This window comes from Capra hircus, chromosome 29, assembly GCF_001704415.2.
Source record: "Capra hircus breed San Clemente chromosome 29, ASM170441v1, whole genome shotgun sequence".
NCBI lineage: Eukaryota > Metazoa > Chordata > Mammalia > Artiodactyla > Bovidae > Capra > Capra hircus.
Genome location: NC_030836.1, coordinates 44,791,447 through 44,809,403, shown reverse-complemented (window position 1 = coordinate 44,809,403; position 17,957 = coordinate 44,791,447). Strand labels below are relative to the sequence as shown.

At 53.5% G+C, this 17,957-nt stretch overlaps 2 protein-coding genes, 1 non-coding gene and 1 pseudogene across 5 annotated transcripts; 3 read left to right on the top strand and 1 right to left on the bottom strand.

Annotated features, from left to right (window-relative positions):
- On the top strand, window positions 1-1,277 carry LOC108634227 (annotated as a pseudogene).
- TRNAS-GCU lies at window positions 7,516-7,597 on the bottom strand. Its single transcript has one exon. It is a non-coding gene; the product is annotated as a tRNA-Ser (tRNA).
- B4GAT1 (beta-1,4-glucuronyltransferase 1) lies at window positions 8,026-10,326 on the top strand. Its single transcript, XM_005699920.3, has 2 exons — window positions 8,026-9,226; window positions 9,456-10,326. Exons 1-2 carry the CDS (start codon window positions 8,171-8,173, stop codon window positions 9,645-9,647), a joined length of 1,248 nt encoding a protein of 415 aa, XP_005699977.2. The 5' UTR covers window positions 8,026-8,170; the 3' UTR covers window positions 9,648-10,326.
- On the top strand, window positions 10,601-17,701 carry BRMS1 (breast cancer metastasis suppressor 1). 3 transcript variants are annotated; one of them, XM_013976022.2, is made up of 10 exons: window positions 10,601-10,733; window positions 13,467-13,612; window positions 13,682-13,772; window positions 13,930-14,057; window positions 14,193-14,272; window positions 14,353-14,449; window positions 14,971-15,063; window positions 16,235-16,299; window positions 16,707-16,746; window positions 17,145-17,701. In XM_013976022.2, the coding sequence occupies exons 2-10, from the start codon at window positions 13,474-13,476 to the stop codon at window positions 17,150-17,152; spliced, it is 741 nt and encodes a 246-aa protein (XP_013831476.1). In that variant the 5' UTR covers window positions 10,601-10,733; window positions 13,467-13,473; the 3' UTR covers window positions 17,153-17,701. The 3 variants fall into 3 exon arrangements, with proteins under 3 accessions (XP_013831476.1, XP_005699976.1, XP_017898697.1); XM_005699919.3 differs by having other exon boundaries at window positions 10,606-10,901; window positions 17,145-17,693; XM_018043208.1 differs by lacking the exon at window positions 10,601-10,733 and adding an exon at window positions 11,141-11,304.

The following is a 17,957-nucleotide window of genomic DNA, read 5'->3' as shown; positions in this document are numbered from 1 at the left end:
TGGCCCAGATATTATTTGCTGGGGTTGAAAACAAAAACAGGTTCCAAAAAGGGAAAAAATTGGACTCAAAAACTGAAAAAAAAAAAAAACCGACAAGGCGTAAGCTTGAGAGAAACCAATGTGTGTTTTGTAAAAAGTTTGGACATTGGAAAGATAAATGCCCCAAAAAAAATCTAAAAGAGGGGCCCAAGAATCCCAAGAACGAGACTCCCTCTCCAGACAGTCATAGCCTCTACGCGGGTGAGCATAGTGACTAGGGGGGTCAGGGCTCGAAGCCCCTCCCCGAGTCCTGGGTAGCTATAAATGTGGAGGGGAAACCGGTTGGCTTCATGGTGGACATGGGAGCCCAATATTCAGTCTTAAACCAAAAAGATGGACCCATGTCTAAAAAAAGTAGCTGGGTGCAGGGAGCAACCGGGACTAAACAATATGGATAGACTACAAAATGGCATGTGAACTTGGGGGCCCACCAGGTGACCCATTCTTTTCTGGTGATACCTGAGTGTCCAGCGCCCTTGTTGAGAAGGGATTTACTGTCTAAAGTGAATGCCCAAATTCATTTCGACCATGGACAAGTGTCGGTTCTAGATGGGACTGGGCATCCTCTTCAGGTCCTGTCTCTGGCATTAAAAGATGAATATAGACTCTACTTGCCAGAGGCCCCAGCGACAATAAGTCCTGAAGTACAGCCATGGGTTCAAAGATACCCTCAGGCCTGGGCTAAAACAGCAAGAATGGGACTGGCCAAACAGAGGCCCCCTATCATTGTGGAACTGAAAGCCAGTGCTTTCCCGGTGAGGGTACGGCAGTATCCCATGAGTCAAGAGGCTCAACAAGGAATTACTCCTCATATACAACACTGCATAGACGCTGGAGTCCTGAAAAGGTGCCGGTCCCCATGGAACACTCCCCTGTTGCCTGTAAAAAAGCCTGGGGGAACTGATTTTAGACTGGTTCAAGATCTACGAGAAGTCAACAAATGGGTGAGTGATATTCATCCTATGGTTCCTAACCCTTATACATTGCTAAGCAACTTGCCTCCAAACTACATTTGGTATACTGTTTTAGATTTAAAAGATGCCTTTTTCAGTTTGCCTCTTGCCCCTGCAAGCCAAGAGATCTTTGCCTTCGAATGGCAGGAAGACGGTGGTCAGACCCCTGTGCAGCTGACATGGACTCGCTTACCACAGGGTTTCAAAAATTCGCCCACGTTATTTAATGAGGCCCTGGACGAAGACCTCCATGAGTATCGGGTTGAACACCCTACCATTGTTTTATTACAATATGTTGATGACCTTATGCTGGCAGCGGCTACAGAGAAAGAGTGCCAAGAGGCAACAGGTGACCTTCTCCAAACCTTGGGGACTTTAGGTTACAGGGCCAGTGCCAAAAAGGCCCAGATTGCCAAGCAAGAGGTTACATACCTCGGTTATAAGATAAAACAGGGCCAGAGGTGGCTAACACAGGCTATGAAAGAAACCATCCTCCAGATCCCTGAGCCGGCTAGCCCTAGACAAGTGAGAGAATTTCTGGGAACTGTGGGATATTGCCAGTTATGGATCTTGGGGTTTGCAGAAAAGGTCAGGCCCCTATATGAAGGGACCAAAAAAAATAAGGACTGGAAATGGACTGAGCCGATGAAAGAGGTCTTCCGAGAGCTCAGGCGAGCCTTGCTAGAAGCTCCTGCCCTTGCCCTCCCTGATCCATCTAAGCCTTCCCAATTATTTGTAGATGAAAAGCGGGAGATAGAAAAAGGGGTACTAACACAGAGATGGGACCATGGAAGCGACCTGTAGCTTACCTTTCCAAGAGATTGGACCCAGTGGCAGCCGGATGGCCACCTTGCCTCCGTATCATCGCAGCCACCGCGCTCTTAGTCCACGATGCTGATAAACTGACTTATGGACAGAGACTCTTGGTCTACACTCCTCATGCCATAGAGAGAGTTTTAAAGCAACCCCCAGGTAAACGCATTTCTAATGCCCGCTTGACGCACTACCAGGCCTTGCTACTTGACACCCCACGGATTCATTTCCAAACGCCCTGCACTCTAAATCCGGCCACTCTTTTGCCCAATCTGGAGAAAAATAGCCCCCTCCATGATTGTGAAGAGATACTGGCCGGGGTAACAACAATACAAAAGGACTTAACCGATACTCCACTGGATAACAGTGAGCTAAAATGGTTCACAGATGGCAGCAGTTATGTAAAAGATGGACAGAGACGGATGGGAGCCGCAGTAGTAGATGACTCTGGACAGACGATATGGGCAGAGGCCCTTCCCCCGGATACCTCAGCACAAAAGGCAGAGTTAATTGCCCTGATTCAAGCATTAGAGAGAGCCAAAGGAAAAAAAATAACTATTTTCACTGACAGTCGCTATGCTTTTGGCACGGTACACATCCAGGGCCCAATATATCGGGAACAGGGGTTTTTGACAGCTGAAAAAAAAAATTAAAAATTTGCCTGAAATCCGTAGACTTTTAGAGGCTGTACAGATGCCTCAGGCTGTGTCAATAGAACACGTACCTGGACATCAGAAGGGTGACAGCCCCATGGCACGAGGGAATCGTGCCGCAGACCTGGCAGCTCGAAAAGTAGCTGATGAAGATTTCATCACCCCTGTGTTGGCGATCGGACTTCCACCTCCAGGTATGGGAACTCTGCCCCCAACCCTTGAGTATTCATCCACAGACCTTGCTTGGATCCAAGAACACACCAACCTTCAAAAAGGTGAAGATGGATGGTACCGAGACTCAGACGGCTACTTGATACTCCCTGCTCAGTTGGGACGGCAACTATGTGAACATTTACACTTGTCTACTCATCTGGGAAAAAAGAAAACTCTGATGCTCTTTCAAACTGCGCGCCTGCGATCTCCCCGGCACCAGACAACTGTAAAGAACATAGTGCATGCTTGTAAGGCGTGTCAACAGATGAGGCCAGGAAAAGGACAACATGCAGGACTGAGGTATTGGGGAGAAGGACCAGGGCAACGCTGGGAAATAGATTTCACCGAGGTAACCCAGGCAAGTATGGTTACCGGTACTTGTTAGTGTTGGTGGATACCTTCTCAGGGTGGGTGGAGGCTTTTCCTACAAAGGGAGAAACCACGATGATAGTGGCGAAAAAGATTTAAAAAAAATAGTTCCCAGGTTTGGCCTGCCGGTGACCATCGGCTCTGATAATGGACCTGCTTTTGTGAGTCAAATAGTTCAGAGCCTTGCCCAAGCCCTGGGGACTAAATGGAAGTTACATTGTAAATACAGTCCACAGAGCTCAGGGCAAGTAAAAAGAATGAATCAGACCCTAAAAAAAAACTTTAACTAAATTGGCTATAGAGATTGGCGGGGACTGGGTGACCCTCCTTCCTTTCGCCCTCTTCCGTGCGCGTAATACTCTTTATCAACTTAATCTGACCCCATTTAAAATTCTGTATGGGAGACCTCCCGCTGTATGTCCAATATTTGAAGAAAAAAACTACCGCTTCCCACATTGGGACAATTCCAAGAGGCCTTGATGGCCTTAAGCAAGGTGCACTCTCGTGTCTGGAAACTGCTCCGGAAAATACATGTGGGTCAAAATAAGGGAACTATTCCCTCACACGACATAGACCCAGGAGATTGGGTATGGGTCAAAAGGCACCAAACCAAGGCACTAGAACCCAAATGAAAGAGTCCTTATGTTGCTCTTCTTACCACCCCAACTGCCCTAAAGGTCGACGGTATCGGGCCTTGGGTGCATTGCAACCACGTACGCCCAGCTACTTCAGCAGAGCAGGAAGACGCTAAAAAAGAATGGAAAACGTCTCTGCACCCGTCCAACCCCCTGAGGCTGAAGCTCCAGCGTCGTCGACAGGACCAAGACAACTCGTGTGGACCATCTTATGGATGACCATGTTACTCTGCTCCGAAGCTGCCAGCGTGAACCCGCACCAACCCGTCAGAATCACCTGGAAACTGCAAAATGGACCAACACGTGAGATGCTTAACTCCACCACCGCAATACATCCACCAAATACTTGGTGGCCAGACTTATACTTTGACCTTAAGCCGGTGGTAAATGTACCCTGGAAGAGGGGCAAGCTCCGGAATCATGCATTCTGGGCATGTCCAGGTGCGCCCAGGCATAACTGGAAGAGCTGTGGGGGGGATACAGGACTCTTATGGTAAATCTTGGGACTGCGTAACTTCCAATGATGGGTCGGAGACTCCAGGGTATAGACGGTGGGATGTAGGAAATCGGGACTTGCTTAACTTCTCATTTGTAGGACCCGTACCTCCGTACTCCGATTGAGAAAAGGATCATAACTTTGCCCAGGTAAAAATAAGGTTTAACATTGACAAAGCAAAAAAAAAAAAAAGGCCTGGGTGAACGGGATATCATGGGGGCTTCAGACCAGAACTGACGGGTTCCCATACCAGGAGTATTATAATGAGATCATTGTTGTGAGTCAAGTTTTAGAACTGGTACAAATGTATAGTATCGGTCCAAACCCCGTTGAACAGGTCCATGCAACTATCTACCCGACAACCTCCCTACCTACATCCCAGGGACCAACAAAAGACCCAGAGGCGGGCCCCCTTACTAAACTCGGACAAACAGATCCACTATGAAAATTAGTAAAGGCAGCTTATGCTACCTTAAATCAAACCCATCCTGAGGCAACTAAATCCTGTTGGTTATGTTACAACTTAATTGCCCCTTATTACGAGGCAGTAGGCCTCAACGCCTCTTATGACCTGGCCAACGGCACCGATCCTCCTCAATGTCAATGGGGAGACCGAAAAGTAGGCCTTACAATGAGAGAGGTATGGAAAAAAGGGTTATGTATGGGCAAGGTATTATCAGAGAGGTCTCCACTGTGTGCGCATGTCGTTGAGCCTACGGACTTGCCCATGCCAAAGCCTCTGACTGTGTGGATCACAATAAACTGTGGAAAATTCTGAAAGAGATGGGAATACCAGACCACCTTACCTGCCTCCAGAGAAATCTGTATGCAGGTCAAGAAGCCACAGTTAGAACTGGACATGGAACAACATACTGGTTCCAAATCGAGAAAAAGAGTACGTCAAGGCTGTATATTGTCACCCTGCTTATTTAACTTATATGCAGAGTACATCATGGGGAATGCCAAACTGGAGGAAGCACAAGCTGGAATCAAGATTGCTGGGAGAAATGTCAATAACCTCAGATACGCAGATGACACCACCCTTATGGCAGAAAGGGAAGAGGAACTGAAGAGCCTCTTGATGAAAGTGAAAGAGGAAAATGAAAGAGCTCCCTTAAAACTCAACATTCAAAGAATGAAGATTATGGCATCTGGTCCCACGACTTCATGGCAAATAGACGGGGAAACAATGGAAAGAGTGAGAGACTTTATGTTCTTGGGCTCCAAAATTACAGCAGATGATGACTGCAGCCATGAAATTAAGAGGCTTGCTCTTTAGAAGAAAAGTAATGACCAACCTAGATAGTATATTAAAAAGCACTAATGAAAGATAGAAATACTCAACAAACAAGGCATAAACAAGAACTTTCTCAATCTGAAAAAGCGTTTATGAAAAGTCTACAACTAATGTCATGCTTAACTGTGAAAGAGTGAAGTCTCCCTGAGATCAGGAAAAAGACAAGGATGCCTACTTTTCACTATTTCATCTGTTCAACTTTGTACTGGAAGTTCTAGCCAGAGCAATTGGGCAAGAAAGAGAAATAAAAGGCATCCAAATTGAGAAAGAAGAAGTAAAACTATCCGCAATCATAAATGACATACACACATACAGAAAATCCTAAAGAATACACACACACACACACACTATTAAATAAACAAACAGCAAAGTTGCAGGGCTCAAGGACAATACACAAAATTCAGTTTACTTCTATACATACACTTTTTAAATTTTCCTTACTTAAAAAAATTTTTAATTGGCAGATAATTCATTTACAATATTGTGTTGGTTTCTGCCATACATCAACATGAATCAGCCATAGGTATACATATGTTCCCTCCCTCTGAACTCCCCTTCCACCTCCCACCCCACCCCACCCCACCCCACCCCATCCCTCTAGGTTGTCACAGAGGACCTGATTTGAGCTCCCTGCGTCATACAGCAAATTTCCACTAGCTATTTTACATATGGTAATTTATACGTTTCCGTGCTCCTTTCTCAATTTGTCCCACCCTTTCCTTCCCACACTGCATCAAGTCTGTTCTCTATGTCTGGGTCTTCACTGTGTGTGTTTATGTGGTCAGTTGCTCACCTCTGACTCTTTCGACCCTTTGGACTATAGCCCACCAGGCTCCGATTTTCCAGACGAAAATACTGGAGTGGGTTTCCATTTCATTCTCCTGGGTATACATACCATTTGGACATAAATTATTCTATCCTTCCCCCCTCCCACCCCGCCCCGCCCCATCAAGCAATTCTCTGACACCAGCTCAGTGTCCTACAGATGCAACTCAATTCTGACACTACCTTCCAGGAGACAGCTTCAGATTCCACAAGCTGGGGCCGCAAAATAAAGGTCTCCTGCTCCTGATCACTTCCTAACTCAACAACCTTGGTTCCCTACTGCCTGTGGAGCAGCAGGCAAACACCTTAAACCGACATTCCACGCCGTCCCTGGGACGACTGAAAGCTCCTTCCGAAGATTCACGGCGCTGGAATACATTACCGATGGAGGTAATTGCCTTCTGCACAGCCTCTCCTCCTCTTATAGAGTCCATGGGTCAATCATTCCAGAAACACTTATTAAGCGCCTTCTGTGTACACTGACTGGTGTTAAGCGTGTGTGGTTGTGTGTGTGAGGGAGGGCAGCAGGTGTGTGGACACATGCAAGGTCTCTGCCCAGAGAGAAGTGCTGGAGGAAGGGGAATCAGTGCACTGAATAATTTAAATGGCAACCCACTCCAGTACTCTTGCCTGGAAAATCCCATGGGTGGAAGAGCCTGGTAGGCTACAGTCCATCGGGTCGCTAAGAGTCGGGCACGACTGAGCGACTTCACTTTCACTTTTCACTTTCATGCATTGGAGAAGGAAATGGCAACCCACTCCAGTGTTCTTGCCTAGAGAATCCCAGGGACGGGGGAGCCTGGTGGGCTGCCGTCTATGAGGTCGCACAGAGTCGGACACGACTGAAGCGACTTAGCAGCAATATCGCCTCCACTGCCACCAGTTCTACTTCTGCGGGCAGTTTCCAGAGCAGCTCCTCCAGGGGGTCGTCTCTAGTTCTTGGACCCCAATTTGCATTGATCAGAATTCTGGCTCTGGTTTTTTGCTGCCACCAAACCCTTGGCCCTCTTTCTATAGAGAAGGAAAAGCACAGCTCCGACTTCCTCCCACTAGCTCCACATACTTGGAGTATGAACCTGCCGGAGCTGCACGTTGAACAAACACAGAAAGGAGACTCGGCGTAAACTGAATTGTGCCCCATTCGCAGTTCAGTTCCCTTCAACCCACTGCCCCAGACACCAGGATGTGAAAATTAAGAACCACCTCCAGCGTAAAACACGAACGACGAGGATGGGATTCGAACCCACGCGTGCAAAGCACAATGGATTAGCAGTCCATCGCCTTAACCACTCGGCCACCTCGTCCTACACAGGGCAAGTTCTTCCACATGCCCTTATCTCTCATCCCGGAGTGTTCCGGGACCCCTGCAGCCGTTCCTCAATACAGACCTGATAAAACTTAGAGAGAGAGGCGACGGACAGAAAGGGGCTTTTGTGTTCCTTTCCGCCTGCCGCAGCCAGGAACCGCGCCATCCTTCACCATTCTGCAGTCAAGTTCGGTCACAGTTTCCGCTCCCTGATTCTGGGGCGAGAGAACCAAGGTCTCAGGACGCACTTAGTCCAGGAGGTCGCGCACTGACCCAGAAGAGGGGGTGCAGGTCCCCCGGAACACAGCAGGCGCGGTGGCGGGCAGTTTCCAGCGTTTGCAAAGCGCGGGGCGAGGACCGAGGCTGCAGTAACTCCTCCCGGGGAGCAGGGGGCGAGCTGGCTCGCCGGAGGCCAGTGCAGGCGGCCGGGTGGGCGGGGCTGCGCGCGGGGCTCGGTTCGCCTCGGCTCGCTTCGGCCGCGCTCGGCAGGCTGCGGTAAATCCGGGCTTGCAGAGGCTGGCAGAGGCTGCGGCCCGGTGGTCCCTGCTGCGCGCCCCGAAGCCCGAGAGCCATGCAGATGTCCTACGCCATCCGATGTGCCTTCTACCAGCTGCTGCTGGCCGCGCTCATGCTGGTAGCTATGCTGCAGCTGCTCTACCTGTCGCTGCTGTCCGGGCTGCATGGGCAAGAGGAGCAAGACCAATATTTCGAGTTCTTTCCCCCGTCCCCGCGGTCGGTGGACCAAGTCAAGGCGCAGCTCCGCACCGCGCTGGCCTCCGGAGGCGTCCTGGACGCCAGCGGCGACTACCGCGTCTACAGGGGCCTACTAAAGACCACCATGGACCCCAACGATGTGATCCTGGCCACTCACGCCAGTGTGGACAACCTGCTGCACCTGTCGGGCCTGTTGGAGCGCTGGGAGGGCCCTCTGTCGGTGTCGGTGTTCGCCGCCACCAAGGAAGAGGCGCAGCTGGCCACGGTGCTGACCTATGCGCTGAGCAGCCACTGCCCCGATATGCGCGCCAGGGTCGCCATGCACCTTGTGTGCCCCTCACGCTACGAGGCCGCCGTTCCCGACCCCCGGGAGCCGGGGGAGTTTGCCCTGTTGCGTTCCTGCCAGGAGGTCTTTGACAAGCTGGCCAGGGTGGCCCAGCCCGGGGTCAATTACGCGCTGGGCACCAACGTCTCCTACCCCAATAACCTGCTGAGGAATCTGGCTCGTGAGGGGGCCAACTATGCCTTGGTAATCGACGTGGACATGGTGCCCAGCGAGGGGCTGTGGAGAAGCCTGCGGGAAATGCTGGATCAGAGCAAGCAGTGGGCGGGCACAGCACTGGTGGTGCCTGCCTTTGAGATCCGTCGAGCTCGCCGCATGCCCATGAACAAAAATGAGCTGCTGCAGCTCTACCAGGTGGGCGAGGTGCGGCCCTTCTATTATGGGCTCTGCACCCCCTGCCAGGCGCCCACCAACTACTCCCGCTGGGTCAACCTGCCAGAAGAGACCTTGCTGAGGCCTGCCTACGTGGTGCCCTGGCAAGACCCCTGGGAGCCATTCTACGTAGCTGGAGGCAAGGTGCCCACCTTCGACGAGCGCTTTCGGCAGTATGGCTTCAATCGTATCAGCCAGGTGCTCTTAAGGGAGAGGGAAAGGGAAATGGGGCAGGAGGGATGGGGGAGTCAGGGAGGTCTGGATGTAAAAGTCAGTGAGGCAGGGAGGATCATAGTTCAGGAAGTAGTTGAATGGTTGGAAGATCCAGGGTGCCTCCAGAGGACTAGGAATGCTGGAGCGAGCCGGGATGTCAGTCTCTGCTCTAGGAATGTCATCACACTTTGCTGATCCGTCTCTCCCTCCACAGGCCTGTGAGCTGCACGTGGCAGGATTCGATTTCGAGGTGCTGAATGAAGGTTTCCTGGTTCATAAAGGCTTCAAAGAAGTTTTGAAATTCCATCCCCAAAAGGAGGCTGAAAATCAGCACAATAAGATCCTTTACCGTCAGTTCAAACAGGAGTTGAAGGCCAAGTACCCTGACTCCCCGCGTCACTGCTGAGCCCTTCCCTCACCTTGTCTGAGAAGTCTCAGACCCCTCCCTCCTTAGGCCGCCCCTCAGGCCTGACTGGGGTAAGAAATGTCACTCCACTTTACAGTGGTGGCTGTGGTGTTTGAACACTGGACTTGAATATGGGGTGCTGGGGTCAAGTCCTAGCTTAACCACTAACTAGTTGTGTGGCCTTGAGCAAATCCCGTTCTCTCCCTGAGCTTCAGTTACCCCGTCTGTAAAAGGGAGGTGAGAAATACCTACCTCACAGAACTGTTGGGAGGCTCAGAGGAGATGCTATATGTGAAAACACTCTGTAAGCTTCGTACAAATGTGAAGTATTATTAATATTATTACAGTATTATTATTGTTGTTATTATTGTTATTATTATTAACAATCTTGGGTGGGTGGACAGTAGGAGAGCAAAAAAGTATGAATGGGGCAGAGCCGAGAAGTCAGTACTTAACAAAAGGGGCGTTTTGGAAAGAAATCAGATGAAGGCGTTGAATTTAGTTCTTAGGTTTTCGGCAGCTTCCTGGTCGTCTAGGCCTCCGTCCCGGGGGCTCTGGAGAAGGGAAAGGTCTGATAGGTTCTGTGTGTTAATAGTCTGAGATCTGTACCCTTGAATAGGCTGGGCTGGGTAATTTGCCTACCGATTACAATGTGTAAATAAATAAGTGTTGACACCTATAGTTGGTTTCATTACTCTCCTGAACCGGGCGGGGATGGGAGAACAGGTCGCAGGTTCTCCGCTTTTCAAGCCCGGGGAGTTGGCTGCGGACCGAGCCGCGCGGGCTTCATGGCAAAGAACGCACAAGGGCCTTTCCTGCCTGTTGAAAGCCTGTGCAAATTTCGATCGGTTGCTATGGAAACCGGCCCGCGGTATCCCAGCATGCCTCACTCCCAGCTGCCCAATTATGAGCGCTCCGATAGGCGCCTCCTGATGACACATGCGGAAGCGCGGCCAGGCCCCCGCCCCAGGAGGAAAGAGACCGGCCCAGCGCTTCCGGGAGCCCTGCGGCGGCGCCCAGAGTCCGCATCCTCCGGTACCTCTCAGGGAGTTTTGGACGTGAGGTCAGAGGCCCCACTCCCCGCGGGTGCGTAACGTCAACCCTGGCGCCTGGTTTGCCCTCTCCGGTCAGTCGGTCGGAGCCGGCCCAATCTCCAGGGCCGAAGCGGAGACTTAACCGGCCGGACGCGTGCGGGGACCGCGGGACCAGAGCTGGCAGCGGACGAGCCAGTGATTCTCCCGCTCGCGCCTGCACGTACGGAGATGGAACTGGGCGGGAGGCTCTCGGTGCGCCGTGGAGGGCCTGGGTTGGCTTCTTCGAGACTGGGGCAGAATCTTCCTTCCTAGGAGGCCTGCCCTCGACTTGCTCACTTTCTGAAAGATAAATTGCAATATGCACAGTGCCTTATGATTTGCTTTGCCATTCTTTACCGCTTGCAGCCTTTACAACTCTGAGAGTGGCAATGGTTATTCTCTTTTTTATACCCAGGGTAAGGAGTAGACTCAGAGACTGCTGGAGAGACTTTTTCCCAACCCCTCATCCTTTCTGGTCCAGAAAGATAGGCCTTACCAGTGAAGAGGAATTGCAAAGTTTGGAAAATGCGGGAACTGAGGCTTGAGATTGGGAAAGAGGCTGGTTGGTGAACCGAGGCTTTCAGGTCAGGTTGAGATCATTTGTGAAATCATTGAGGGATGTTTTGAAACTTTGAAAGTGTTAGTCACTCAGTTGTGTCCGACTCTTTGTGACCCCATGGACTGTAGCCCGCCAGGCTCCTCTGTCCATGGGATTCTCCAGGCAGGAATACTGGAGTGGGTAGGCATTCCCTTCTCCAACGGATCTTCCCCACCCAGGAATCAAGCCCAAGTCTCCTGCCTTGCAGGTACATTCTTTATCATCTGAGTCACCAGGGAAGTCCACTTTGAAACTTAAGCCAGTTACTTTATTCAAATTGATGTTTGCTACCTTTGCAGAAGCCAGGGGCTACTGAGAAGTAAAAGCCAATCCCTGCCCTACAAAAGTTTTTGTTTAGCTTTGTATTTGCAAATCCTCCAGTCATCAAATGGGTGAATAAAGCACATGTGCAGCCCTGCCCTGGTGAGGCTTACAGGCTGGTTGGAGAGACAGATGTGAGAATGGGCAAATAGACATGCAAATAAGTAAGGAAGGGTGACTGCACAGAGCTAAAGGACTACAAAGACGCCCAGAGAAGGTATCACAGTGAAACAGAAGCCCCCAGTAGGCAAAGAGATGATCTGCTGAGAAGACTGTTTATTCTTCCTCTTGGGTGATCTTTTGGCCTCACTTGGCACTGTCACTTCTTCATTCTGAAATTCTCTCTCCCCAGCTTTGAGTTTTTCTTCCTCCATCTCTTGCTAATTTTCTTCTTTTTTGGAGGGGTCTCATCGTCTGCCCCTTCGGTAACCCTGGAGTTCCATCATGAGCCCCTTCTCACTCCACACATTCTGCCTTGCTGGTGGCACCCTCTACCAAGGTCTGAAGAACTCACTCAATGTGATGACCAGATCTCTGCAGCCCAGATTTCTCTCTTGAGGCTTAGACCCATGTGTCCCCACCCCTGCCCCTTCTCTCCTTTCAGGGTCTTTGTTCATGCCACTCACTCTCCTTAGAATGCTTTCTCTTCCTCAGCCAGCTCAGCTCATGGGTTCGGCCCTTCATCCTCTGCAAGCCCTCACTGCTGCAGCAAGCTCCAGGTTTCATTTAGCTGCCTCTCCCATATGCTCTTGGTCTTAACTCTTCTGCTTCCTGGCCTCTCTCTCCCAGGAACTTGTCAACTCCTTGAGATCAGAAAACTCTCTGTCTGCCGCACTTGAGCCAAGCTCCTACCATAGTGTCTGATGGTACCTAGCATATGTTAGATTTTTCAATAAAGATTAAATCAGTGAGTAAAAAGATGTTTAACAGTGTTCTTTGTTGCTGAGAAGTCAAGATAGAGACCAAAAAATATTGGCATTGGGTACAAGGAGGTCATCTATTAACTCTACAGGATCAGTTTCAGCTGAGAGCAGTGATATGGAAACAGATGGAACAAGTGGAAGGTGAAAGAGTAGGAAGAGCACGTGTTTACAAGACCTTGCAAAGATGGGAAATGGGGGCGGTGATTGAGTGGAGTGGGATGAAGTTTTGTGTTTCTGCTTTTTCTGCATGTTGGGAAATACCTAAGCATGTCTAAAGTTTCCTAAGAGCTGCCAAGAGGGAAAATTGAGCATGCAGAAGAGAGAGTGGAGTACTGATGACTTGGGGTCTTAGAGGAAGCAGAAGGAGATAGGATTTGAGCATAGCGAGAGGACCCGAGCATTGTAGGGTGGGAAGAGAAGTGGAGGGCTTTATAGGCAGAAGAACAGCACAGTGGGCAGCAGGGGCTGGGGAGGAAGTGCGTGGTGTATTTGAGAACTGGCCATTAGATGTGGGGTGAAGGAGCTGGACAGCGGTACAAGTCCAGTGTGCAGGGCCTCGAAAGCCTGGGTCAGAATTTGGGCCCAGTCCCGTAGGCAGTGGAGAGCCCATCTTGGCCTTTCCCATCTTACAGATCATCACCTTGGCCAATATTACGGGGATTGTGATCACCAACAATGTCCAAGGGGATGGGCATTTCTGTGGCTCCTAGATTTCTGGGAGATGTGTAGATGGTTCCATTTGTACCTGCCCCACCCTGCATGTCCCTAGGGCCCAGCGAGTCTAGTCCAGTCCCTCCCCTGGTTGTCCCCATCCACAGCGAAGCTTGATTTGACTCCCCAAGTGACCACTTTGCCACTCGGAGCTGGGGACAGGGGCGAGTGATGGCTCTACTGCTCCTCCCAGCGCCCAGATGCCCGTCCAGCCTCCAAGCAAGGACACAGAGGAGATGGAAGCAGAGGGCGACTCAGCCGCCGAGATGAATGGGGAGGAGGAGGAGAGCGAGGAGGAACGGAGCGGCAGCCAGACCGAGTCCGAGGAGGAGAGCTCAGGTGAGCCCCACACGCCCTCGAGCGCCCTGCCTGCCCCCGCAGCCTGCCCTGACTGGCCTCTTGTCCCAGAGATGGACGAGGAGGACTACGAGCGGCGCCGCAGCGAGTGCGTCAGTGAGATGATGGACCTGGAGAAGCAGTTCTCGGAGCTGAAGGAGAAGTGAGCGAGGGGCCCGGGGCTCGGGGCCCGGCTTCCAGGAGGCAGCGGAGTGCCTGGTGCCAGCCAGGGCTGGTGTGCGCGAGGGCCTGACCCGGGGGCGCTGGGCACGTGTTTAGCAGATGGGCACACGGGCGCACGGCTGCCTTTCGCCTCCCAGGTTGTTCAGGGAACGACTGAGTCAGCTGCGGGTGCGGCTGGAGGAAGTGGGAGCTGAAAGGGCACCCGAATACACGGAGCCCCTGGGGGGGCTGCAGCGGAGCCTCAAGATTCGCATTCAGGTGGCAGGTCTGTGGCCCGTCCTGTGCCCTGTCCCCTTATGAGAACCCACGGCTCTCTGTCCCCTTCCCCTCTCACCCGTGCCCTGCCTCGCCCGCCTTTGTGGGCAGCCAGGCCCGGCCGCCCATCGCCCTCCCTCCGCAGGGATTTACAAGGGCTTCTGTCTGGACGTGATCAGGAACAAGTATGAGTGTGAGCTGCAGGGAGCCAAGCAGCACCTGGAGGTGAATGTGGGTGCGCCGGGTGGGGAGGAGGTGGCCGCCCCGCCCCGCCCCGCCCAGCTGAGCCACTGTACCTCTTGCAGAGTGAGAAGCTGCTGCTGTACGACACGCTGCAGGGCGAGCTGCAGGAGCGGATCCAGAGGCTGGAGGAGGACCGCCAGAGCCTGGACATCAACTCTGGTGAGGCCAGCGGCCAGCCGGCACCCCTGTGCTTCCAGCGCCCGTTCCCCGTCTGGGCCTTGCCTTCCCCGCCTGCATGGGGGTGGGTGTAGGAGGGCCTGCTCCGTGCTCACCATGGGGACTGACGGAAAGCAGGCGGGGAAGGGCCCAGCCCGGTGCCTGGTGCACAGTGGCAGCTTGGGGGTCCCCTGCCTCCCTGCTGGTCCCAGAATGGAGGCATCATTCTGACACACGTGCCCCTGCCATGGCCACAGTGTGCCCATTCACACAGGGCACTGGGGAGGGAGGGACTAATGATCTCACACCCCCATCCATGAAACAGATGAGGAGACTGAGGTTCGCAGAAGCACAGTGACCTCTTTCCCAGGATTGAACTCGGCTTCCAAGCCCAGGCTTCTCTGCACTGCCCTGGGGAGGTTGATGGGGATGGGCTGGCCTGGCCCACGTGAGGGACACAGGCTGCACGGGTGGGGCGTCCTGGGAGGACGGCACCCTGATGCTGACTCTGGTCTGGGGCGCAGAGTGGTGGGATGACAAACTGCATGCCAGAGGCAGCTCGAAGACATGGGACTCCCTGCCACCCAACAAGAGGAAGAAGGCGCCTCTCGTTTCCGGTATCCTTCCCCATACAGTGGCCTGAACTGGGCAGGAGGTCAGGGTGGAGGCACATGGGGGACAGAGGCAGACCAGACTCACTTAAGGTCATCTGGCCTCCTGTGGCCGTGTCCAGGCGGATCAGCTGTTGAATTTTCTGCAGGGTCCTCCTGGCCTGTGTGGACCATGGAAAAATAGAAGCATTCATCCAGAGATTTCCCCATAGTTTTCTGAGTGAGGTCTCCTCTGAGGCCCTTCTGGCTTTCTCACAGTGTCTCGGGCATGTCCCAGGCTCTCCCACCCCCATGCCTTTGCTGACTTTACACTCCCCTCTTGGATGCCTTTACCTGTCTGCCTGCTCGGTGCCCATCAATTGTCACCTCCTCCGTGAAGCCTCTCCTGGTTTCCCCGACAATGGCTGTGGCTTCCCTCTCCTCTGCACCCCTTTACCTGAACTGGGGCATCTGCCTCCCTTCTGGACATAGTCACCTCTGCCGCCCCCCAGGTGTGAGCCCCTCTTGTTCAGGGCCTGCTGTGCCGGCCTCCCCCCCTCGCATAGCCCAGCACGGAGTTGAATTGAATTCTCAGGTATACACATCCCTCCATATTTCTGCCGCAGTCAGATTATCAGGAAGTTGACCTCCTGGTGATGGGGATCATGTTCAAGCAGGGAGGGAAGGATCTGGACTGCAGAGGCTTGAGCGGGGGTGGGAGGTGAGGGTGTGGAGACGTCAGGGGCAGAGTGGCCAGTCCCCAGACGGGCGGGTGAGACCGATGGAGGGTGGTTTTCAGGACAGAAGAGATAGATGAGAGTCTGCGTGTAGGTGGGGCCAGTTGAGGGAACAGGGGGCGAGATCCCTGAGTGGGTGGCCTGGGCCTTGGCCTTCTGACCTTGAGGCCTGAGAGGAGGTGAGGAGGGAGCCAAGGGGTGGTAAGATTGGGGCTGGACGCCCTCTGTGGACTGGGTGAAACTGAAATAGGCCGCAGCCACGCACTCCACCCTGCTAAGAACCCAGGAGCCACGATGTCGGAGGTGGAGCCTGAGTGCTGCCCCAGGTGCTCGGCTCCCCAACCCGCCATCCACAGCACCGCCGCCTCTGAGTGCTGGCACCTCCCACCCCCTGGGCTGGGGGCCCGGTCCCATCCCCTCCCCCCTCCCCAGGCCTCCTGTTTCCTTGACCCCCATCTCAGGCCCTTACATCGTGTACATGCTGCAGGAGATCGACATCCTGGAGGACTGGACAGCCATCAAAAAGGTGGGTCCAGCGCTGCCTGCCACAGGGTGGGGGCTGGCGGTGCAGCGCCCCCTCCCCAACCAGACCAGCTTTGGTCTCTGCGGGCCTTCCCCTGGGGAGCTCTCTTGTCAGCCCCCGGCACCCTCTGCTTCAGCCCAGGCACCCTGGCTTTGCTTGGCCTCCCAGACCTCCTGTTTGCGTCAGCCCCTTTCTTGTTCCCAGGCAGGTTTTGATGGGCTGGGAGGAAGGAAGGCAGCCGGGCTGCCTGGGTCTCTGACAAGGGAGCACATTGATCCTTTGCCTAGAAGGGGCCTTAAGCTCCCCTCAGCCCCTCTTGAGCAGCCCCCCATCCCAGAAAGGCTGCTGTGGAGGGGGACTTGCCAAGCTGCAGGCAGCCTCTCAGCGGGCATTTCTTCTTACCCACCCAGGCGAGGGCAGCTGTGTCCCCTCAGAAGAGAAAATCAGATGGTAAGAACCACCAAGGGTGTCCCGCCTTCCACCACCCCCTCCCCCAGGCCAGCCTCCAGGAAAGGCGCCTGGAGGGAGGCAGGGTCATATTAGATCAGTTAGGATGCTCTGGGTTTGAGGGTAGCTCTGGGTTCGAGGTCACAGTGGGAATTGGGGTGGGGTTAGGGCCAGGTCTGGTTAGGGAGGATGGAATGCTAAGCCTCCGCAGCTGGCCTGGGGGCCTGGAGGACCAGGGAGCCCATGAGTAAGGGCTGTGGGGCTGCCCTGTCCTCCCGGCCTTGCCTGCCCCAGGCCGGACTGAGGCCGCTCCTCTCAGTCCACCATATGAGGTGCCTCCCTTCCTCTTGGTTTGCTTTCCTCTCACCTGCAGTGATTTTTCCCTTCCTGTGTACCCCCAGGACCTTGACCCTGCTCTTCACAGCCAGGGGGGCCCTTGGAGCAGCTGGCAGCAAACCCAGCACTTGAACTTTCCTGCTGCAGAAAGGCAGACTGGCAGGCCCCTCAGGGTCTGCCCAGCCATCTCTCCAGTGCTGCTCTGGGCTCCTCCGCTCCAGCCATCACTGGTCTGGGCTCCTCCTCTGCCCTCCCCGGGGCCTGAACAGCCAAGGCCTGGAGCTGCCCAAGGCCGGCCAGACGATCTCCTCCCTCCCCAGCCAGCCCACCACGCCCCCCCGCCAAAAGGTCAACCTCCTTGGAGCCCTCCCTGATGAAGACATGCCTGTCTTAAGCCAAAGCAACATCCTTTCTTTGGACCTTGGACTCCAATCACTGAGTTGGGTCCCACTTCGCAGAAACTCTGAGCCAGAAATTATATTTGGGGGGCCTGTGTGTCTTGGCTGTTGCTGGAGTGACAAGGCAGGCTCCTCGGGTCTTCCTTTTCAAGGAGGTTCCTGGTGTCTGCCTCCCACATTTCAGGGACTGGAATTAAAACCTTTCCTGGGACTCTGGCACAACATGCATGTGTCTAATTTACCTTGCAAGGGAATCAGGGCTCTTGTGGAGAGTGCTTGAGACAGGCAGTCTCTGCTGGGGGCCGTGGTATCTCCTCCAGTGAGCGGAGCCTACCCCCTCTGACTTGGGGTATAGGCTGGGGAAGGGGGCATTCCCCCACACATCTGCTCCAGGTGTGGGGGGCTGGGCCCTGGACTGCCTGGTGCTGGTGAGCAAAGTCTGAGGCAACTTGTGGCACAGGCCGAGCACGTGGCCTGGGT